We start from the raw sequence: 25,478 nt of genomic DNA on the forward strand, positions 1-25,478 counted from the left end.
ATGGCGCCCCATGAAGAAATTATTCGATTTTTATTTTTGGGCAGCACGTGCGCCATCTAAAATGTAAACAATGATCCATGTTTTTTTTTCATATCGAAGTTATGACAAATTTACCCAATTATCCCCTTTTGGCTCAAAAACAACATTTCAGACTTTGTCTCACACCACCACTTTTTCCGCGAAATGTAACAATTCCAGGTATAACAAAAAACAGAGTTTTAACTTTATTAGACCTATTGAACTGGTATGCAGGGAAAATGGTGGCATGTGGAGGTAGTTTTCTTTGATTATTTAACCAGTTGTCGTGTCGATCGTTATGAAACACTGACTGATTCACAGATTCCACAGATCGTCAGCCTCATCCAGTACTATACATCATGTTTTAATTTTTTTTTCTCTCCTTATTTATCCCCGGGACATCAAGGAAAGATTTTTCATTGAAAAGTTTCTGGTTGGAAACCAGCCAGGTGCTCGGTAAAGAGTTCGTTTTGTTTATTTTTCAAAACATTTCCCCGTTAATGGTCCAAATATTTTGCGAACGATTTGACCACCGTATTTTGTTTTTTTTTATATATAGGCGTGCAACTATTTTACCATGTAAACGAACCTGACAGAAAAAATTGTCCTTTTTATTACTTTCCCTATTGAAATTTTAAGATTGCGCTAGATAAAATCTCTCACATTCTCTAACCTCATGGAATCAATCATCTTCACTTTAATTAAAATTTAAGCTCACTGTTAGATCCTCTAAGACTTCTTCTCTAGCCGCAGCCCATGGCGTAGAGGATAGCCTTGAATTTTCTAAGCCAACGGTCATGAGATCGAATCTCGGTCACGGCATACATAGAGCACTTTCTGCTGGTTGGTGAATTTAGCATTCGTAAATAAGATGCTAGCCATCATACCCTAGAAAGTTGTAAGCTTAGAGTTAAGTTAAAGGAATCTCTTCGAGGAATCATCAAGTTTCATTAAGATCCTGTAAGTGTTTGTGTTCGATTTTAGAAAAAAGCTCCTTAAACAATTGATCTTGTGAACTTTGGTCGAAAAGTTGAATTCCAGCTGTTTTTGGGTCTCCCTCCGGGAATTTCCTGAATTATTCTTTATACTGCATACATGTGTTTGCCAACTAACTTCTGTATTAAACTCAATATCAAAAACTACCTATCAGATCGCTACCAAATTTGGTACACGTGCATATTACTTTGCTATGCAGCTTTACTGAAAATTTCAATTATTTCTATTCATGCATTCAAAAATTATTCACAAAACGAAGTGTTGCATTTTAATTTTCGAATACACTTCTTAATGCTGAAGTGTCTCGAGAAAGCGGGGGTAAAGATTTTTATGCGAATCAACGATTTTGTGATTGGTGATGATGAAATCGACATTTTGTGTGAGAACCCTGAAAAAGTCCATGCTAAAATTTTCAACTACGATGTCAAGTTATTGTGCATCTTTTTCAATTGCAAATTTCTCGTATACTAGCTGGCTCTTGACAAAAAAAACTCAATATTAAAACAATCCTTACATTCGAAACAACCAGATAGGAAAAGAAATGACGTTAAAAATGAAGAAAAACGATTTTTTTTACAAAAACTGGAATTTTGTTTCCAAACCCTAGTTATATACAGGCTTCATACAGTTTTTTTACACATTTTTTTTTTATTTTCAATTTTTTAGCGTTGCAACATAAATAACTCAATCTACCGTCTATACTTACATCATAGAGTAATTAACGTGATAATTTTTCTTGCTTTGCTTCTATCAAACTAATCTCTTCAGCGTTTGTAAACAACATGTTCTGCATCACATTGAACGAATTTTCATCAAAATTGATCCCCTTCTGATTTTTTAAATGATTTTTTAAACTTTAACTAAATGAAAAACCGTTCACAATTACCCCGGTGTACTTCACTCAAAACAAAAGTTAAGAATTTCAAAAAAAAAACTGTTTTACTGTTTTCGGATCTGGCTGGACCCATTTTTCCCGAAATATCATCAACACCTTACAAAAAAGTATGAAAAACGTAGTCAGAAATCATCAAGGCCGTTAAATAACACTTTATCTAATGGTTATTAATTTTATCATTGCTAGCCAATTAAACATGAAGCACTTTTTTTAAATGTCATACCCATATTCAGTATACTGATTACTACTGAATTAAAAAAAAATAAAACTTTGATGTTAAAATGATGTTGAAATTACCAGCTTTTCAACAAAATCATAAAAATTTGAGATACTGGAAAAAGCATTTACAAAGAAGGTTGGATTCTTATTTGTGCCGCTCTCTGTAAACAGCCCTGTATTTTATTTAATTTCATTTCTTTATTAATACATGTAACAGAAGACCATTGATCTATTTAATCGCTACAGTTTGGGATGAAAAATGAAGTCAAAAAAATTAACTATTCCTGAAGTTTCGTGTAAAATAAGGCCATATTTAGTATGTAGATAAAAAATAATACATTGGAATGGTTTCATGAGAATCAACAATAAATTTATAAAGGTCGATTTTAAAATCTCATCAAATGGAAAGGATCGGAATTAAAAAACTTTATAAATGATAAGATTGAGTATTTTCATGTTTTAGGCACCCCCTATTTAATTTTTTTTAAATAAATATTCGATGGTGAAACAGACCAAACTTATCTAGAATCAAATGAAATATGTTTTTCTTAATAATATAGAGAATTTTTTTCCAAAATTTCCAAAAATTTAGTCAGACACAAATCTCGCACAATGGTAAAATGTCGAATAGTATAGATAAAAAATTACTGAAAGATAAATTCACTGCAGCGTAAAAGATCCAAGTAGCGTTTAGATGGGTCATCATCTGCAAAGAAAAAAATCTTGAAACATATTAACTGCTTTGTGAAATAATGATTTCGAAAGGCTTTTTCCTGGATTATAGTCGTTTTACCATCTTTATGGCATTCGCAACTTTATCAACGTTACAGTTGGCGGATCGTTATTGAAAAACTTATCCGGTACAACTGTATTCGATGTTTGCTCTTGGGCTCGAACTCGCGGACATCGGCTCAGGAGACAACAGATTTGCCAACTGAGCTGTACATATTTAATGTTTAACTTATATATTCCAGTTTTTGATGAAATCATAATTTTTCTTCGATTGTCAGTAATCGCAAGTCGCTAGTAATGTTTAAAAAAATCCATTAGCATGGTATTTGACTTTGAATTTTTTTTTTACTTATTTTGATCAATTTCTGCAGCATGGACTCAAATATATATTTCAAATGTTTTTCGATGTTTTAGAGATTCAAGTATAAATTTCGAAACATTACAATTTCTTTTATTACACATGAGGTAGAATTATGATTAATAATCCAACTCTAAGACGTCCTAAGAATGGTTGAAAATAAAGCCGATAAAAAAAATCAACATAACAATATAATGTATCATAATTCTACGATTAAAGGTAAAAAAAATTTCAAAATTGACAAAATGTCTATGCTACCTTGGCGTATGAGAAGGGTTTCTGAATTTTTGAATTCCTTGTTTTTTCAACTATTTAAATTCCCTAATTGAAATCTCTATTTATTTGGATTAACCCCAAAAATCTGTTTAAAGTATATTTCCAATTTTCACACCAGCGTGTGAACAACCAAACCACAGAAAAAATCTACATATGTTATGACATAGATTGAATCTTATGACCATTGGCATAGAAGACATGAGTTCTATCCACTATGTTAAAGACGCTGACATTTGAAAATTAATTCAAGGTAACACTGCTATAAACATGGTTTTAATGTATTTCAGAGCAATTTTGAAATTTGATTTACCAATTATTGTATAAACTTGACCAAAATGTAACAAATGGGGCTAAATCGCTATTAACTATTTTATTGCATTTAGCTTAAACTTGTCAGTTTTTTTTTCAGCACGTATCCAGGCTGGACAAATCCAGGCTATTCTATCTATAAACTTGACAGAAAACCCGAGCAGTTTATTTCAAAATTGTCGACTAAAAATCCGGATAACATCCGGGCATATTTGGTCAAAACCCAGGAATAACTCAACAAAAATCAAGATTTTAAATTGTATTTTGGCCATTCAAAAAACCTTTCTTGATTATTTTTAAACAATTGTTCAAAAAATTCCAATTTGAAGGCATAAATTTAAAAAAAATTTCAACAACTTTTTGTTTTTTTTTCGTTTGATTTGCAAACAAAGTGAATACAACCGGGCATAATCCGGGCTTTTTTCAATGAAATCCGGGTAACCTGGCTGGACCGAGCTTTTCTAAAACTTACTATTAAATATATTGGCAAACGCCGATAAAACCGGACAATCTGGCAGTCTTAATTTAACAAATAATTGTCACTACGATAAAAGTGCGACTTTTCTACGAAACTCATTTGAATGGCCAGTCTAATGTTTTATCTTGTATTGAAAATTTAAAAACTTTTAATTTTCTTTTTAATCGAGTTAAAACAAATAACGTCTTTGGGAGTATTCCAGGAATAATAGACTGACATTTGAACTACACAACGCTGTCTTTGTTAATTCGTTTAGTTTGTCTCAATAATGTAAATTTGATATGCAATACAAACATTTAAAATAAAATAGGAATAGTTATTTTAAAATCGAGATACTGAATTGAAAATAAAAACCTCTAATCGAAAACGTCTCTCCGTTTTTTCAACTTTGATCCTGTCTCAACAACCAAACACGTTCGAAAATTATAGCACGGCTCCAGAACATTTAATCTACGTATTCAATTCGTTTTTTTTATCGCCCATTATAGTAATTGATTTCCAAGTTCCGTTCCGTAAAGTGTGATTTCCATTATCAGTTCAATTTGTTCGTATCATATCAGTTCCATTAAGCACATTTTTTGTAGCTGATACTTTTGCGTTGGAAGCCTCAAGCTCAGTGAGAAATTTTAATGAAAGATCAATAGAACAGGAGGGCATTTTCATTTCCTTTTTTCTTTGCTGTCATTTTCGGAAATGGTAAAAAAACATTCAAATTAATGCAATGTCAATAGGGTGGGAGGGAAGCTTTAGTTGCGGAAAAATTCTTTTGTCATTCGGAAGCAAGGAAATTGAATAAAAAAAAGTGCGGCATATAAAATCCGAAACTGATTGTTGAGCAATGGATAGCGACAAAAATTATAGCTGTTCTGAGTGCTTAATTTCTCATTCAGTCAGAGTCCAATTTAAATATTAATTTTTATTTCATGTTTCAAAATTAATTCAAATGAACGTGAAACGATTTGTTGAGAGTTCATAAATTCAATTAAAAAAATATATGAAAAATCAATTCAGATAACAGTTAAAATAAACAAACAACGATCAACACTCTATGAAAGTTTGATCATGTTTTAGCTTTTTCCGGAGAAAATATTGCATTTCATACTAGCTTTCACTTGCCCAAGTACTTACCAGACAAATATACTCAATTATTCAAAAACTGAGCTAACCACAAACCCAACGAAGAAAGTTGACAGCCAAGCATTCGTCAGGAAAAGTGTTTCCAAACATAGTAAAAGACTTAGGCAGTGTTCTTACAGCAACTAACTCACCTTCTTTTCGACCGAAAGAAGAAAAAAAAAACAGAAAAACTGAACTGAATAAAAAATAATTTCCCAAAAACTTCAGATATTCGAGCTGACCGGGATGCCTTTCGACAACCGGTTGATCAACATCCCGGTCGTGGCCGCTCCGATTGTATCCGAACAGCACCAACTTGGCGGAAGAAAGTCCTACAAAGACAAGGTAAAGTCCCCGGTTCAGACGAGACGCCCCTCCCAGACGTCCATCGTGGCCCCTCGGGGTAGGCGGAAACTTATGCTGTCCAAGTATCGCTAGTTAGAAGATCGCTTCTGGCAAGCAAAAAAAAAACAACTGTAGAAAGAAACAAAAAAAAAAATACCAACATCCTCACAAATACCGACCGTAGGGCTAGGGATTTCCTACTTTTTCCTTCGTTTTTCCTTCCGAAGGCGTGTATGTGTGAGTTTGAGTGTGAGTATTTTTCTGGCAGCAGATTGAGGAAATTGCTTGAGCGAAAGCGTGTCGAAACTGTCCACTTTCTAACTCGTTTATCATTCCCGATTTGGCTTCTGCACCGATATTCCGTCGAAGTTTTTGCTTTTTCACTTTATCCCCATCCCCAACCCTTGTGCCCACTCACCGAAAATGCACCGGATGTGAACTTTATCGAAAGGAACGATATAGACGGAAAAAAGAACCAAGTACAACTTCTTTCATTTAGTTCAATCATTCGAGTAACCCCTTTCCGCGATTGTTGAAGTAGAAGTAGAAGTTTTTCTCCCCCATCCACCCACCTCTTGTGTGAATAAGGGTTTGAGTTTTGTGTACTTTCAACACTACTAAATCATATCATCCTTTCTACCCCACCTCTACCCCCATACACATAGACACATAAGCAGCGCAAACATAATAAAAAACATCATTGAAAACTTTATTTCTCGTCACACCATCAGTCACTCGGTTTGATTCATAAATGGAAGAAAGGGTTGAAGTTTTCGGAATGCAGCGACTTAAAACTTTGAATGGGAATGATTTTACAGCCTCAAACTTGTTATAAATTATTCTCGGGTATATAACAAGAAACTTTAGACTAATTTTGTTCTTATTTCAAAAGTTTATTTGCCAATTGCAACTCTCAGTATACTTCAAGATTGATCTTACAAACTTTTCAGACCTTCTATAATTTTCTTTTATTTGATTTTGACATATCTAAGTAAGATGGCAGACGTACTTTACAGTGCTCTAGTTGGTTTTTTCTGTAATAGGGTTACCTCTGTTATTTTCCCCAACATTTTGCTGAGTAAATAGGCGAAAAAAAGAGAAATACGCATTGGAGTGGTCCCAAATTCAATTCGAAAGTATGGAGAAGAAAGCAGCTTCGTGGACTATAAAAATCTTTGCAGAAACCGGGTAAGGTGGACAAAACTTTGGACCTGAAAGTCATGCGTGTATATGCCTATAGGAAGACTGTCTCAGTTCTGGCTATTACCAAAAATTGGAACCCCTTCAAGCACCGTTCATCTTACCAAGGTTATCGAGAATCGGTTTTAAAAATAAGCTGCTTCTGTGAAACCAAGAGCTCTTAAATTATATGATCAACTGCTGTGTAGGAAATCGATATAACGTATATCATCGACGACAAAACGCCTCCAGGTGACCAGTATTACACTGTACGGGATGGCCAAAGTATTGGTGAAACGGAGAAACCAATTTTCACCGAAAAAATTGGTAAAAAGCCAAGCCATATGTTAGTTTGACAGCTGTTTAAGTCCGAGAGAGCTTGAATCATCGCCCGCTCCCCTTGATCCACAAGCATGATTACTCTGTACTATTTTGGCCGGGTTTTGCATCAGCTCACTACTCTAAACCAGGATGGCTTGGTATTAATCCAAGTCCAGATCCTACCGAAGGAGATTATTATTTATTTTCATGGTGTTCCGTCTCACGACATAACTTGATGGGCAATATTCCTCCAATTCAATCGGTTAATGGACATCCCACATTCGCCAGACCACACAGGACAAAATACCTCGCTCGCTGCGGCTCATTCTATTTTCGTTTCTACTGGATTGGCTGTGAACACCTGTTTTGCATGACAGTTGTCGTGCGGCATTCTCGCAACATGTCCTATCCAGCGCATCCAGGCCGCCTTTACCACCTTCTGGACTGAGTTAGATGTAGAGTCATGCGAGCTCGTGGTTCATCCTTTGCTTCCACACTCCGTTCTCCTGCACGCCGCCGAAGATGGATCTTAACACTCCTCGCTCGAATACTGACAACCGGCAAAACCCAGTAAACGCGTTTCTCAGAAATCGACAGAGCATACATAAAATTGAGAGTTGAGTCACCGAACTTAGAATAAAACGGTTAATTTCGGCGACACTACAAGAACGCAAATATTCTCATTCGGTTTGTCCTGCCGAGATACCTAGAGGCAACGAATACGAATGCGTACATGCGAAATCAGTTTGAATCGTACACTCGTACGGTGTTCTCGCATGTTATCCCCATATTTTTTATATGTGTGCTTTCAATCGTAGCAGCAGGTCCCGGCAACGATACAGGATTGGCTATGTATAGTGTGACCAACATCTTTTAACTAAGTGTTGGTGAATCTCGTTTTTAAGCTTTTTTTACTCAGATTTGAGCTTTTTTTGCATTGAGAGCATAGGAGATGGAAGCTCAAATCTGAGAAAAAAAAGCTTAAATCTGAGGAAAAAAGCTTGAATCTGAGAGTTGTGCTCCTCACGGATTGTATGTCGTTGCCGGGACCGGCGTAACAGTCTACTTCTCAGGCAGGCAAACACGCGCCTCGAAGAGAAACATACGATTCGGATTGTGTTCGTGTGTTTCTCTGGAGGGCGTTTCTTAATTAGATTATTTTGTGGCACTCACCTAAGGCACGCGTATGGTGTGTTCCTCTCTGCCGATTAGATGATGCAAAACCGTTAGAGAGATCGTTACGATCCCTCTGTCGGTTTGAATTACCTCTCTGCTGATTCATGTTTACTGGGAATGAGCGTCGTGTTCAGGTTACTCTTCGTGCGAGTTCTGAGTCTTCTGGACCGCAGTTGCTTGTGGAGTACATAGAAGGCACGACTTCCGGTGATCATTTGCCGGATCTCACGGCTGGTTTCATTGTCTGTGGTCACCAGCACAAAGTCTTCGACTATCTCCAACTCGTCACCGTCGATCGTGACCTTGTTATTACTAGGCAAGCGGGTTCGGTCGGTCTCGGATCCACAGGCCGCAGGGTGCAGCATGTTCTTCGTCTTGGACGTATTAATCATCAACCTAATCTTTCCTGCTTCGCGTTTCAGTTTGCGATAGATCTCCTCCACCGCCGCAGATGATTTGCCGACTATGTCATTGTCGTCGGCAAAGCAGATAAGTTGACTGGATCTGTTGAAAATCGCATTTCACCCACCGCTCGACAAATAACACATTCTAGCGCCACGTTGAACCTCATACAGAATAGACCATCGCCTTGTCGAAGCCTGCGTGATTCGAATGAAATCGAAAATTCACCCGGAATCCGCACACAGCACTGCGTTCCATCCATTGTCGCCTTGAACAGTCAGGTCAGCTTCGCGGAGAAGCCGTTCTCGTCCATGATTTTCCATAGCTCGGCACAGTCGATCGTGTCGTATGCGGCTTTCACGTCGATGGATATATAGTACGTATGGACTTGATGTTCACGGCAGTTTTGGAGGATTTGATGTAGTGTGAAGATCCGGTCTGTCATAAACCGTTTTTCTATGAAGCTAGCCTAATGACTTCCCACGAATCTGTTTGCTTATGGCGTTAAGCGGTGGAGTAGGATTCGGGACAATCGCCCTTCTTGTAGATGGTGCATATTAACCCCGCCTTTCACTCCTCCGGTAGCTGTTCTGTGTCTCAAATCCAGAACATCAACCTGTGCAGGCAATCGGCTAGCTTTAATAAGGCCTATTTTGATGAATTCAGCTGCGATGCCATCCTTCCAAGCCGATTTGTTGATATTCAGCTGGCGAATGGCTTCCTTAACTGCACTCATCGTTGGAAGTGGCCGTTGGCAACGCCGGTGATATACCTTCCCCCACCGTCTCCTGCATGTGCGCCGTTGAGGTGTTCATCAATGTGCAGCTTACCCCTTTTGATCACTTTACGATTGTCCGACAGAACGCCTCCGTCCTTACCCCGGCACATTTCGGCTTACGGCACGAAGTCTTAGCAGGATGCGTAAAGCTTCTGATAGAACTTCCGTATTTCTTGGGAACGATGCAGCTGCTCCAGCTCTTCAAGCTTCTCCTCCTCCAGGTGGCGCATTCTCCTGGAAAATTCGAACTCGCGGCCTCTTCCGCTGTCGGTGATTTTTCAAGTTTCGACGAGTGCCTCTTTGCACTATAGTAGTCGAACCAGTCGATCTGTCCTGTTCGTTCCATTTGCCCGATGACGTTCTCTGCAACGCTGTTAATGGCTGTCTTGATGGTATCCCAACAGTCCTCGAGAACGGCATCGTCTAGCTTGGCCTTTGCTGGCAGCACTACTTCGAGCGATTGCGCGTGATCTGTCGCGACCTCAGGTTGCTTTAGTCGTGCGATATTTAACCGTGGCGGGCGTCGTTTTCATATGATGTTCACTACGGAGAGTTTTGGGCGCATCGTCACCTTCACTGGATAGTGGTCTGACTCGATGTTGGCGCCACGACAGGATCTGACTTCTTCGGCTGACTATCAATACGTAGCTGATCTGTGATTGCGTTTGGTACAGTGATCACCAGGTGATCTTATATGGAAGGTGGTGCTGGAAAAAAATAATACGCACGGCCGTTCGTTTGAATGCGACGAAATCTATGAGTCTTAGGCCGTCTTCCAATTGTCGATCGGTTGGAATTCCTCCTCCTAGCTGACCTGAGCGTCAAAATCACCGTTGACGATCTTGATATCATGTTTTCTGCAGCGGTCGTATTCACACTCCAGCTGCGCGTAGAATTCGTCTTTGTTGTCTCCGATACTCCCGAGGTGAGGGCTGTGCATGTTTATGATGTTCATGTTGAAGAACCAACCCTTGGTTCTGAACCGGTAAATTTTTTGGTCGATCAGCCATCACCAGATCACGCGCTTTTGCTTCTTTTCCATCACTATCAATGCTGTTCCAAGCTCATGGTTGTTGCCACAGCTCTGGAAAATGATATGACCATCTCGGAACGCACGTACCCTGGAGCCCTTGCAATATACCTCCTACAGCATTACAATGTCGAATTTGCGGCTCTTCAATTCGTTCCAGAGCACGTGAATTCTGCCCATGAAATTAAAAGACTGACAGTTTCATGTTCCAAGTATCCATTCGCTAGTCCCTCGCAAGGCCCGCAATTAACCTCAATATGTCGTAGAAGACATTGTTGCACTTTGCACGCTACATTTGACATTGAGTACAGACGCGTACAGAGCCCCCTTACTCAGTCTGCGTGCATCCATAGCATCCACCGGGGTTGGGTACCCGATCTCCTATAAGGTTGCAACCACCCTACCAAGCCCCACGGGGAGGTAGAGAATCTGAGTTGTAAGACAAGAGGTGATATGACCACTACCCGAAGGTTGGGTGTATGGGCTCTCGAGTTGCACATTGTTTACCGTTAGCCAGGCAATGGGACATCCCTAAACTTGATAAACTGAACGTTCAGTCTAACCTTTCAACTTATCAGAGATTTATTCCTCTTCCATGGCGTTGAAGCATGAAAACTAAATCGTCTTAACATCATCAATGACTTATCCGCCATTCTACATTAAAGAAGCCTTTAACTTGCGTTATAAACTCTCAAGGTTCAGTTTTCAGGACGGGATATCACGTACAGACTCGCGTAGAACTTCTCAAAAACTGAATAGAGGGAATAATATATCATGAATGAAGTCACCTCCTGTATATATGTAGGTACTCATTTATGGTTTCTTTTCTTGATGACACTAAGTCTAACCTATTTTCTAACAACACAAGGTTCGACCCTCTGTTCGTGATAAGTCTTCCACAACCACTCGAAGTCTGCTTCTCTCATCGAGACAATCAGGAGTTGCTTATCTTGAACTCATATCTAATGTCATGTCGTCCTCACGGGACTGCTCTTTTGCAAAGCGCCTGGCCCTACTAAATACTAATTTCCTTACGAAGTTCGCTACGGAGAAATTGAATTTGTATTCCCACGTCTTCAATCACTTTGCTAATATCCCTTCGAAATGGAGTTATCCCAACAATTTACGCGGTATTGCTACGGCATACTCACAGTAGACCTTGCTTCAACTTTGCAGTTTCAACAGTCGGATTGGATGCACTCTGTTTAGATGCTCCCCGACGCTAAATGTGGCAATATAATCCCATCGCAGAATTGTGTTGACACGAGCCTGCTCGAATCTTGGACATTTTCGAACACAAAGTGTGTTTCCATAATTCGGACAAATAAGGGAAGAATCATCTCTATAGATGGAAATCCTAGTATAAAAAATAAGTCATGAAAAGTGGCGAAGCCACGTGTCCGCGATTGGTGATGTTCATAAAGAAGAAACATTTGTGATCAGTCAGGAACTGCGTTCATTTCGCAGGGTTTTCTCCAGAGCTCTCTTCCTCTCTCAAAGCTAGTTTAAAGCCTAATATCAAATAGGCATTGATAACTCTTTGGGTGTAGATGTTGCCGTAGCAATATGCATTCTTCTCTAACCAAACCGAGATTGAGTGGTGAACGTTTGTCCCGTGTGAGCGCGGACGTAGCTGTGGCTAGCTTTTTGCAAGCATATTCAACGTGCCTTTTGAATCTACGACAATCGTTACACTTAGGTAAAAATTGCAATTTTAATAGCAATTGCAACAATAATAGTGAGCAGCACAGACTCTTTAGGCATATCCCGTCGTCAGAACAACGTATAAGTCCGCGAACTCCTCAGTATGACTACTATTTTGAGATTTATTGTCAGTATTTTATCATACTTATGCCATATTCGTTTTCATCTGGTGGAAAGATGGTTGTGCACCAACTGCTGTCATCTTCATATAAAAAAAACGCTTTGACAGCACTTGGTGCACCATCCTGGTGCATGCGAATATGGCATTAGTAATGGCAGACTACTCGTGGATAGCTCCAGTAGCCAGTATCCCATACTGTATCTGGCGTTTATGGAACAAGCGTCGAACTTTTCTACAGAGAAATGTCTGATTTGAACCCTCAAATTGACAAACTAATCGCTGACCTCGATTGGCGTTGCTCAAGTCTAGGGTAACAACCGCACAGAAGCGTTCTGGATGACAGAACAAATGGCATATTCTAAACTGAGACTTTTCCGAGAGCTTTTTTTGAATTACTAGCTGGGTCGGCACAGGTTACCACCAGATGGAGTTCAAAACAGGTTACGGGTCGTATTGAACGAGTGCCGGTTGATCGGGTGCGATATCCTGGCTATAGCGTTCCCAGGGGTGAGAGTTCACCTTCGTTCCTACGTTGACTGGTGGCTGAAAAGCCGCACGTGTTTCGTTCAATTAGCTTAAGGGACCAGGGCCAAGGCGATTGATAAGATGAAATATCTCCTTCCTACTTATGCACACTTCCAGTGGAGCTTTCGATACATGCGTTGTGAGAAAGATAAGAGGACCAATGCTTATAGATGGAGTTCATAAAAATTTAAGCATGAAATTCGGGGTCTTGGAAACATTATGAGGAATAAGAATCGTGATTATGTTGACTAACATAGCTCGGGTAAGGCTTGAATTGTTTATCTGGCTGTCTTTCTATGGTCCATGTCTTAGCTATCACCTATGACAGGTTTTTGGTGCACTGGTATTTATCGCGAGTATTATGTGTAATGGTCACTTGCAGTTGCACTCTAAACGCAATAATTAAGCAAGATGAACGAAGATAGAATGGCCGTTGACCTTGCCACAGTGTCTTTTTTTTACTTTTCTACAAATATGTTTATTTCTACCAGTTTAATATTACAATAAACAAGCAACAAGCATATAAAGAAGGCACTTGATATAACCTAATACATAATATCAAAGGCAGATTTGAAATTCATAAATTATATTTTAAAAACGAAATTAAAACATTAAGGTCAACGTCAACTGTGTTTGTGGAGAGAATATACTGTAAGTATTGTGTGAAAAGCTGAAACATTGAACTTTTTTCATCGTTCACAAATGTCCGAAAAACGGGGAATTTGAAATCCGAGAACACAATATTTCTTGTTTTACGTGTGTTAACTAACTTGATCTTACTAAGCGTGTACCACCAGCAATTTCGAACTTGGGAACAATCCACCAACCTATGATTAATATCTTCAATTTCTTGAGGACAATATTCACAGTATGGCGAAATCCCTCTTCCAAATCGAAATTGATTTTCTGCGCAAGCTATTTTCTCATTGACAAGAAGATACCACGAGGATTGATAATCAGATGAAATTGACTTATGAAATATATTCTTCCAAATATGTTTCCAAGTATGGTCTGGATATTTTTCAACTACATGTGGCTTCGGTAGAATTTGAATAAAATGGTTATAAATACTTGACGCCAAAGGATTTTCAATGCATGTTTGAGGAAGATAAGGTAAATTTAACCAAAGTGTTTTTAGAAATTGTGAATTAATAGGAATTTGTTTAATATTTGGAGGATTTCCAATATTTTGAGTCAAATTGATTAAAAAGGGGGATACTGTTCCTACTTTCAAAAATCTTGCTATTAAAAGTGATTTACATTTGATCTTAAAGACGTTACGTCATCCATCCTCATGTTCCACAATCAGCAATCCTTCAACGTCATTGATAGTATCCATCTGTTGTTGAGCTCCTGAACTTTCGAGATAGTTGATGTTGAAGCATAGTGTGGCTTGGCAAAGTTGAAGCAGGAATATACTTACGGCAGCATTAAGCACGTTCTTGGCACATAAGGTAAAAGCAAATATTTAACGCAAACAAAGTTCCTATGAAACTGACAGATAGCCTACCCATGCATTAGTACAGAGTGTATGCTGAGAAAAGATTCGGTTTTGGCAAAATTCTGTTACTATACATGGTGTATCATTCGATATTTTAGAGCAAGAGATACTTTGATAGGTTTTTGAATAAATTATTTTAAGAAAAGTTTATAATGACAGAATTTCCATCCAAACAAAATTGGCAAACTTCTATCTCCACAACAATAAACAAGTGGTAAAATCACGGCCGGTGTATGTAAAGTGTTTTCCTTTGTTTAAATTTCTACGACCCTGAGGCGATGTTCAGTTACAACATTACGACTTCTCCTCTCGGCATACACTCTTTGACTTCTCCTCTCAACGACTGAAAGCCTGATCTCTTCCATGTGATTCAAGGTTCCACCTTTCCTCGTGATAATTCGCAATCCTGCCCTGCAATTCACAATCCTGCCCATCTTGTGTTGATCTAGTGTCGATTATCTGAACTCAAACCTGTCACAGCACATGATCGAGGCTTTAACAGTACGACTCGGATGATTCCCGATAGAAATCCATACTTCACCGATTAATTATTTTCCCAGCCATTCCCCAAAATGCCGTTTGTACCTTTGCGGAGAAAGTCATGTCTTATCCTTGTGGTTTCATTCGTTGGGAACGATATTACTCTTATGTTTTGATGAAGTCATCTTTCCAATCACACGATGTGTCTCCAAGATCAGCTACGTTGAAGGTGTAGTCTCATCCTCGTAGTTCAACTCGTAGGATTGAACACACTCTATTATAAAGTCCTTCGAAGTTGTGACCATTTTACACCGTGATAACCATGCGTAGGTCACATCTGTCCTTCTTTTCGTGTCAGTACACTTTGAATTGGCTTCATCGCTATCCGTATCTTCCCAGCAGCGTATACGAAGACTACAACGATCGGGATAGTTGTTTCAGTACCATCCGAAAGGCAGAAAATCCCGAACAATCCAAGATTTCCTTCAACTAACCGTAATGCGATTGATAAACAAATTGTGTATGGCCCGAATCACTCAACCGTCTCTCATGTCAGGTTTTGATAAAACGGCTCTCTGTTGTGTGAGCCAATTCTAATCCAAATGATGGCTTCATCGCCATTTATTGGATGACTCAAATGACTTTCGGTGCTTGTTTTAAAGTTTCAAACTCACTTTATATTTCGATTTTTTTTAGGAAAGCAGTAATTATTTTCACTTGTTGTATTACTTGATTCGGTGTCGATTCCAGTCATGCGTGGAAATCGGTGTTCCACTTGGATTGTTTGATCTTGGATGATGTAAGAAATGTCTACGAAAGCACTATGGAACAGCCAGGTAGAAGAGCCCTGTGGAAAAAAAAATCAGATGCTACGTATAAGCAAAGCAGTCTTCTACACGACGACACGCGGTATAGCATGCATTCCAAGGCAACGCGGAGAGTCTTGTTCCGTTAAGCGGGCCATAGACTACACAAATGGCCTGTACAAATTCGATGATTCCACGACGATTGTTTGATCTATGCTCGCCTACACACTATACAAACATTTTAAACGCGAACACAAACGATTGCTAGCGAAAACAGCAACAGCAACAAAAAAAACCATCTCAACCCCGGCTGGGAGGATGTTTTGTACAAAATATTTCGATCCCAACCGATTTTACTCCAACCGTTTGGGCGCTCATTCAAGCAGTGCCATACACTATGCAAATCATGTTTACAGCGACAAAATGTCATCGAATTTCATCGCATTTGTACAAATGTTGTGTAGTCTGTGGCCCGCTTTACGTTCCGGTAGGGGAAAGTGAATCTACACCTGTGCGTTCCTCATCCATCACAGTCTGCTGAACGACTTACAGTTGAATCGGTCGTACTAACAGTAATTTCCAGTAATTTCCAGGAACAGTGGAGTGCCTGATATGTTCGAGATGACAGAGGTGGCATTTGCTCTTTCCCTACAGAAGCAGTCGATGTTGATTTTTTTTTTATTAGTTGATCACCCAGGTGGTAAATCCTTTTTACGAATTGCATTCCAAGGCACGGCGAGCCACCGCGTCCCCCCAGTTTGCTACTCTGGTTCCATGGGTGCAATTGGACGACTCATGATACTATGTACCCCTACGTCATAAAATCTACCTGGGGCCTCTGGCCATAATTCCCATCCGGACCTGCAACGAAGGCTGTACCCAGGGATGGGAGACCATACTCGCGCAATGCGCTCCACGGCAAAATACTCGTTTTATTCGTACTACACCAGCAATCATCATCCACTCTTTGTCACGATTCACGACTTACGGGTTGGCAGTCCGTTAGCCGCTACTCATGACTCGAGTCCCACATGCGGCCTCTCGTCGCAATTCGTGACGTCATGACCCGCCTCTCCTCACGACTCGAGGCCCTCTCATATTCCCCCTCTTGACACAAATAGAGGCGTCTATACCCACCTCTCCTCGTGTATCGAGAGCCCTCGTTCATTCCGTCTCTTGACCCCATTCGAGACGAGAACAACTCGCCTCTCCTCGGGTCTGGAGATAATCACAAATCCCACTTTTTCTCCGTCTCGACACTTCGAGACCCATCCTGAGGCCCATCCAATGGGCACCACATAACACGGCACAAGGCCCCTCTGCCCGTCGTGAGTCGGTCATATCCGCGAATCAGGGCTAGGACCACCCGACGCGCGAATTCGACCAACACCCGCTCGAACATTTGGTCGTCCCGCATATCGGGGTCGCGACTACCCGATACACGTTACGACCCCTCCCTCTTGCAACTGAGCACTGGTACCAAGGTGCCCAGTCGCACCACGTTTTTGTCCCACTCGGCACGCAGCCCGTCGGTAGCTGACTGTACCAAGTGTGACGTGTAGTTCTCTTGGCCGTACATCTACAGGTGACGAGTCTGTAGACACGTTTCCACTCGGCACCACGGGGAGGTTGAACTACGTCGCAGAGCCAGTCGGTGTTGATTCCAGAGATGGTGACGAAGTACAGCTGTCCCACCGGTTTACCGCTGCAGTCGTACCACAGTGTCTTTCCTTGAATTTTTAACGGAATAAACAACTGCCGTCTAGGAAGCTCGTTGAGGAGCATTGAAGGAGGTGAGAACGAGGCAATGGTGTCCTAGCCACGATTCGGCTGGATTCTGTACGGCCCCTGTTCATCGGAGCCCGGTGCCAGAAGTTCGGATTATTTATAGCGGTCACCACAGTTTTCACACCCGCCCGTGTATCAAGGAGGACGAAAAAGAACTGAATACAGCCCTGAAGGAGTATTTCTCGATCGAGCCGCTGCTGGGGATTGCCATATCGTCGAAAGCGATGCTGTCGAAGAATGATGACCGAGCTTTAAGATCCTGTCCACCGAAACGCGACTTATAGAGAAACACTAAGAGACTGGATTGTTGTGGCGCTAAGACCGAATAAACTTGCCGTAGAGGAATGGACCTGAAGCGCCTGGACTGACTACTGTGGCGTTTGAAGCGAGACCCTGATCTGGCGGCCTAGATGTCCTACAACGAGGAGAAGGGATACATTTGACGATTTTCCGCCGAACGACTGGTTCTTGACGATATTTTCAGTAACGAATCCGAACCAGCAAGGAAGGATTCGCGTTTCGTTCAACGCAGCAGCCAAGGTCAACGGAGTTTCCCTAAAATCATTTCTGCTTACGGATCCCGATCAGCTTATGACCCTGTTGTTAGTCCTCTTCAAGTTCCAGTTATTAAGCGTTGCCGTCGTGGGAGACATTCGAGAGATGTTCTTTCAGGTCGCCATGAAGAAGCAAGACCAGCGAAGCCAGATGATTCTTTGGGCCAGTGGAGATGAGAGCGGAGATCCCGACCGAGGTGTGCGTAGTGACGGTGACGAGTTTTGGACGGCAAGACGAACCGGAACACTGACCGATTCGAGAAGTAGTATCCTAGAGTGGTGCAGTGTATCAAGTATGAGCACTAAATGGAAGACATGCTGACAAGCGTCAAAACCGAGAAGGCGGCGGTGAAGCTAGCTGGTGAGGTACGATGGATCCATGCGCTAGGGGTTTCGAGATCTGGATCTCGCTCTCTAACTCAAGTTATGTCGTTAAAAGTCTGCATGAGGATCCAACCGTAAAGAAGAACCTGAGCTTCGCTCTGGAGATGTCCACAGAAAAAGTCTTCGGGATGTGGTGGGACACTACAACTGGCACGGATCGATCTTTGTTCTGCAGATTTGGATGTATTGAGTATCTATATATACATGCGTTTGGAACCATTTTGTATCCATGCGTAGAATGTTAATACACCTTTGAAACTTCGTGTTTTTTTTCGCTTTTCCCACAAAAACTAGTTTGTTTATATTAAAATTTAAAAAGATCGATCCTCAAGGTCCATTTTTTTGGTGGATTGATATTACAGCCGTTTCTATAAATCAATCATCTTCTGAAGATCGAACAATCCTAGTTTCACTCATTTCCACTGGAATGAAATGTTCGGGTCTGCTTCTTTGAGCATTCAGTGATCACACGATTCTTTAGCTTAAAGTACTCACCATACACGGTGAGTCTCTCGCTCATTGTCTCTCTCATTGGTGGAGATTCTCCATCCTCTCATTGAAAAACTTGAAGTTTCCTTTCAGGTCTTCCAACTAACATCTGCTAAAACGAACGTCTCCGTCAGAACTTGCAACAATTCTTTCAACTCCCCAACAAAACATGTCCGTCGTTCTTAAACACTTTACAAATATTTCGCAGCTTTTACTTCAACGTTAAGGAAACCGTCTTCACCAGAAGCTTTCTACAGTCGAGGATCCTTAGCGTGACGTTTTTTCACCGATCCACCTGGACGCTTTTATTCAGGGTGTTGATTACATCCATAAAAAGTTTAGCTGTTTATTGAAGTTACTTTAAGTTTTCCTGTCTTTACGTTTAAATATTATGATTTTCCAGCCAGTTCAGTCGTTTTCGTTTTCACAAGTCAAGCTATAAGTTTTCTTGCAGTGTTATTAAACTTATTTTGAAACTATCGTGATGTTTTAGATTGTCGTTCATATTCTGAATTCCGCAAACTTTTCTGAGCAAAATTGCTCCTGCAAACTGTTTCTCGGCAATTCATTCACAGTTTCTTGATCAATTTCTGATACAGTCCGTAACTTTTTAATAAAGTAGCAAAAGTTAATGTACACTTCTACCACTAACCATATGCAAATCATTACTTATGTGAATTGGTTTTTTGAGATATGTGCAAAGTTGCATCGAATTAGTGATTTGCAGTTTGAGCAGTAGAAACATTTTTTATCGTTTCAACGAAAACATTCAAATTTTTACGAGTTATCTAACAGTTACATAATACAGTTATTTTGGCTAAGAAAAGAATCAAAATGCATTAAATTACGAATGCCTCTCGTTTATATCTTTCATAGAGAAATTTATTAACTTTTTTAAACAGCCTTTTATATGAATTCTCAAGAGTGAATAACATCCATTGAAAAAAACCTTCGAGGTTATGTCTTGACTGTTTGGCGCTAAAACTTTATTTTTATTTTATTTCTATCCCATCGCATAACATCGATAACAAACATGTACCTGTGCGTGTTTTCCCTCCTGTTTGCCGTTAATGACTCGTCCCCGTAATGCACCCTCCCTCCGATTGCGAAACCCATTTGTGCTGTTAATGTTGAAACACCTCCTTTAAACACCCGATCGACGCCGTATGGTAAATATGGGGGTGGAACAAAAAAATAATCCAATCCCTGCACTTTTCTTCCCTATGACCGGGACACAGAACAGCCTATCGATGCCTCAACAAGTGGCCTACAAATTGAAGTAGTCACGCAACAAATCAATACCGTACCTCGGCTCGGCTCCATTCAAGCGAAACAACAAACATAATCTATGTATATGGGAAAAAGAACGATGGAAAAAATAACTCGCCATTTAAGGATGAACTGGGGGTTGAAAAAAGCTAGAAAGCGGAATAGGAAAAACGTAAAGTTTTTGTGCAAAACGATATCGGAAGAAGACTTTTCAACTTTTTCCCCCCAACCCAATCCAAGATGTGAAACAACAAGGCCTCCCCACTTCGATGTTCCGATGAAGAAAAAAAACTATACACCGGAAGCCCGGAAAAAGTCGGTCTTTCGAGTTTTCTATCAACCATGCACACTCACAGACAAGAGCCACCCCCGCCAAATGGAGCGGAATGCGTGGGAAGATTCACATACTCCCTATTTTTCCCCATTTGCTCCATATTGGGCCCGTGACTACTTCCCAACGATAGGGCGAAACTCGAAACAGTAATCATGTAAGACATGCAGAACTTTGAAGTGGTAACAACACTAACAAATCAAAACTAACCGGTTTAAGTTAACACCTAAATAGAGTGAAACTTTAAATTACTATTCCATGGGAGTTTGTTTAAGTTTGCTGCGTCTAGTTTGAAGCAAAGTTTCTAAATATTTACTGGACACTCTACGAGACCATAGTTTTATTTCTTTCCTAGTCATAAACTAGGTATGACTTTCTCTATCATTATATTGTATTGAATCATATTATCCATTAAAAATCATTTGTAAATATTCAATCCGACATCAAGGAGGCAATTGGCGAGTGCTAGAATTTCATCGTGGGCCACAATTTGGGTAAAACCCAATAAACTGCAACTAAATGGCTAGCGTTGAAACGGATCTTTTTCTCTTTGAATGCATCTTAAAACCAGAAATATTTTTTGCAGCAAGCGATTAAAAAACAGTTAACCGGTGAGACTAAACGGGTAAGAGCAACGCTTATATCGTTCCGACCTAGAACACCGAACCTCCACAATAATGATGACTAAAAACCGAACGAATATTCCTTCTCAAACTGCTCCAATTTCCTACTTCCGGTTTGCCGTTGATATTTGCAAACAAATGGGTTCAGTCCAAAGAAAATATTGGCGAAGTGTTTGTCTGAACCGGCGAGCGATCGTGATATTCAATTTCTTCGGTAATATATTCAAATTTAGTCGATTGCTCGAATCACTGCATCGGCAATAAGTAATAAAGATCATACTAACCACAAAAATTTAACACTGCAAACCACAGCACCTTATCCCTGTACCTTCCTTAGAATGGTAAAACGAAAAGCTCAGAAGCTTCAACTCCTTCCAACTGAGTAAGATCACTTGTTACAGATATCGATGTATACGTAGATGTAGAGCTATCGAATTGAAGCTAGACAAATTTTAGTAGACAACCAATCTATTGCTCATCGATTTTTCTTTCAAAAAAGTGAAACTTAACCACGTGGGCCTCTAATAGTTTTAGATTTCATCAATACTGCAATACAGCGAGCTGAAATTTTACATTCGAGTCAATATCGAAGAGATAGTCTTGAATCTTCGAAGTACGTATTAATTGTACCAAATTTTAAAGCATCGCAAACCCCCAAAAGTGTTCAATTATCTGATTTAGAAGATTGATTATAGGAGGAAGAAATATGGACAACAGTACCATATGTTTCCATGGCTATGACTAAGATTTTAACATTTTCAAAGGTGTTGGAAAGTATAAGAGAAGCATGAAATACCAATGAAAGAAAGGACATAAGCCATTAATATCATGGATTTTTCGATAAAGATACAACGGCTCACCGACGGGACTTGAACCCAACATTTCAGCTTCAGTACACGGCGCGTTAGCCAATTACACTACGGTGAACGTGACAAAAAAGACTCCATCATACGTACATGGATCTTCTATCGATAAACTTCATGTATATCTCGCATGTGCCTCGCTTTGCCCTACATTGATTTCTCTGTTGTCATCCCATCAACTCGGGATTTTAGCTGAGCATGCACATAGCCGAAGCAATCGACCGGTTGCTTTCTGGCGATTGGCTGGAAAATTTAATCTATCCTCCTTTCATGGGAGACAATAAGAACTCAAAGATAAATCTGTCTTGGAATAAGAATGGATCCCCATTGAATGGGAATTGTATACGAGAAACTGTGTATTTACTTTTCTACTGCCAGTCTTACATACACACGTTATAGTTCTCGATCGATTTAGGAGAAACCTTTATAGGTGTCTATCGAATCATTTGAAATTTTTTCCATACTAAATGTCATAAAATGATCACTCCAAAAAACCTGTGCATTTGGCTTGCTAGCAATACCCAGCAATCACTTATGGAGATGATCATACATATGACGTCATGTTTTTCATGACGTCATATTTTTCATGACGTCATATTTTTCATGACGTCATAGGCATGATAGGCGATGGGTTGGCTTTTTTGGGGAACTATTTCCCGTAAGTGTAAATAAGGGGGAGCCTTCGACGAAATGACAAAGTTCTAAAAATTACAATTTTAGTGCTTTTATTTAATTCAGTTTGTATTCCAGTTCAGCTTTTAGTCGCACCAGATTAAAAAATTTGTGGCTGAAGCCCCGTTTCATAATAAATAAGTGCCCTGAAGTTAAATGACTCCATCATGATTCTCACATCATATGCTGCGATAGCGATTGTTAGTCCCATCCTTCGCCAAACGCTATAATCGTAAGCACAAATTGCTCTAAGAAGGGGAAAATGACACGAGGACGCGGATGATGCATACAGCGATGCCACACATACCGATTTTCCGGTATTTTTACCGATTTTGAGAAAATTTTCGACCAAGAATAGGTTTATACCGAATACCGATTTTTGGCGACACATACCGATTTTTGACAAATTTGGTCAAATAGAAAAATTATTTCCAAAATGCAATTAAAAGTTCAAAATCTTGAAGGTGAAATGAGAAATACAGAAAAAATACTAAATTATGATAACCAAACAGCGAAACAAACAATGCAGGCAAAAAATGGTAATAATGACTAAACCGTCAAAAATGACATAAAGGAAAAATTGACAAAGATGCCAAAATGACAAAAATGACAAAAATGACCAAAATGACAAAAATGACAAAAATGACAAAAATGACAAAAATGACAAAAATGACAAAAATGACAAAAATGACAAAAATGACAAAAATGACAAAAATGACAAAAATGACAAAAATGACAAAAATGACAAAAATGACAAAAATGACAAAAATGACAAATATGACAAAAATGACAAAAATGACAAAAATGACAAAAATGACAAAAATGACAAAAATGACAAAAATGACAAAAATGACAAAAATGACAAAAATGACAAAAATGACAAAAATGACAAAAATGACAAAAATGACAAAAATGACAAAAATGACAAAAATGACAAAAATGACAGAAATGACAAAAATGACAAAAATGACAAAAATGACAAAAATGACAAAAATGACAAAAATGACAAAAATGACAAAAATAATAAAAATGACAACTACAAAAAATAAGAAAATTACCATCAGAAAAAAAAAATACAGAAAAAAAAACAAAAAATTACAAAAATGAATAAAAAAAAATTTCAAAATAACAAAAATAATAAAAACTACAAAAACTACAAAAATAACACAAAAAAAATGACAAAAATAATAATTAAAAAATTAAAAATATAACAAAAATTACAAAAACAACAAAAATTACAAAAAATACAAAAATTACAAAAATAACAAAAATTACAAAAATTACAAAAATTACAAAAATTACAAAAATTACAAAAATTACAAAAATTACAAAAATTACAAAAATTACAAAAATTACAAAAATTACAAAAATAACAAAAATTACAAAAATTACAAAAATTACAAAAATTACAAAAATTACAAAAATTACAAAAATTACAAAAATTACAAAAATTACAAAAATTACAAAAATTACAAAAATTAAAGAAATTACAAAAATTACAAAAATTACAAAAATTACAAAAATTACTAAAATTTCAAAAATTACAAAAATTACAAAAATCACAAAAATTACAAAAATTACAAAAATTACAAAAATTACAAAAATTACAAAAATTTCAAAAATTACAAAAATTACAAAAATTACAAAAATTACAAAAATTTCAAAAATTACAAAAATTACAAAAATTACAAAAATTACAAAAATTACAAAAATTACAAAAATTACAAAAATTACAAAAATTACAAAAATTACAAAAATTACAAAAATAACAAAAATTACAAAAATTACAAAAATTACAAAAAGTACAAAAATTACAAAAATTACAAAAATTACAAAAATTACAAAAATTACAAAAATTACAAAAATTACAAAAATTACAAAAATTACAAAAATTACAAAAATTACAAAAATTGCAAAAATTACAAAAATTACAAAAATTACAAAAATTACAAAAAATACAAAAAATACAAAAATTACAAAAATTACAAAAATTACAAAAATTACAAAAATTACAAAAATTACAAAAATTACAAAAATTTCAAAAATTACAAAAATTACAAAAATTACAAAAAATACAAAAATAACAAGGATTACAAAAATTACAAAAATTACAAAACTTTCAAAAATTACAAAAATTACAAAAATTACAAAAATTACAAAAATTACAAAAATTACAAAAATTACAAAAATTACAAAAATTACAAAAATTACAAAAATTACAAAAATTACAAAAATGACAAAAATTACAAAAATTACAAAAATGACAAAAATTACAAAAATTACAAAAATTACAAAAATGACAACAATTATAAAAATTACAAAAATTACAAAAAATACAAAAATTATATAAATTACAGAAATTACAAAAATTACAAAAATTACAAAAATTACAAAAATTACAAAAATTACAAAAATTACAAAAATTACAAAAATTACAAAAATTACAAAAATTACAAAAAATACAAAAATTGCAAAAATAACAAATTTAACCAAAAATACAGAAATGACAAAACTAACAAAAATTTCAGAAAAAAAAACAAAAATTGAAAACCTTTTCAAAATTTCAAAATTTACGAAAAAACAAAAATAACATAAATTTTAAAAATAACAAAAATTTAAAAACTGACAAAATTAACAAAATTTAGAAATATTACAAAAATTATAGAAATTACCAAAATAACAAAAAAAAAAAAACAATAATCACGTTTATGTAAACAACACTAAATAAACTTTTTTTTAC

At 37.8% G+C, this 25,478-nt stretch overlaps 1 protein-coding gene across 13 annotated transcripts in view; it reads left to right on the forward strand.

Annotated features, from left to right (window-relative positions):
- The window catches only part of LOC129744119 (alpha-catulin), a 458,959-nt gene that overhangs the window by 428,577 nt on the left and 4,904 nt on the right, over window positions 1-25,478 (forward strand). For 6 of the 13 annotated variants that reach the window (XM_055736506.1, XM_055736508.1, XM_055736507.1 and 3 more), the window contains one exon: window positions 5,626-5,742. The exons of 1 other annotated variant lie outside the window; for it this stretch is intronic. In XM_055736506.1, the coding sequence (XP_055592481.1) occupies window positions 5,626-5,742 (117 nt within the window). Of the gene's footprint in view, window positions 1-5,625; window positions 5,801-21,166; window positions 21,418-21,515; window positions 21,586-25,478 lie in introns of all 13 variants that reach the window. 6 more of the 13 variants (XR_008736820.1, XR_008736821.1, XR_008736818.1 and 3 more) reach the window with 6 other exon arrangements.

Source organism: Uranotaenia lowii, chromosome 2 (assembly GCF_029784155.1).
Source record: "Uranotaenia lowii strain MFRU-FL chromosome 2, ASM2978415v1, whole genome shotgun sequence".
Taxonomy (NCBI): domain Eukaryota; kingdom Metazoa; phylum Arthropoda; class Insecta; order Diptera; family Culicidae; genus Uranotaenia; species Uranotaenia lowii.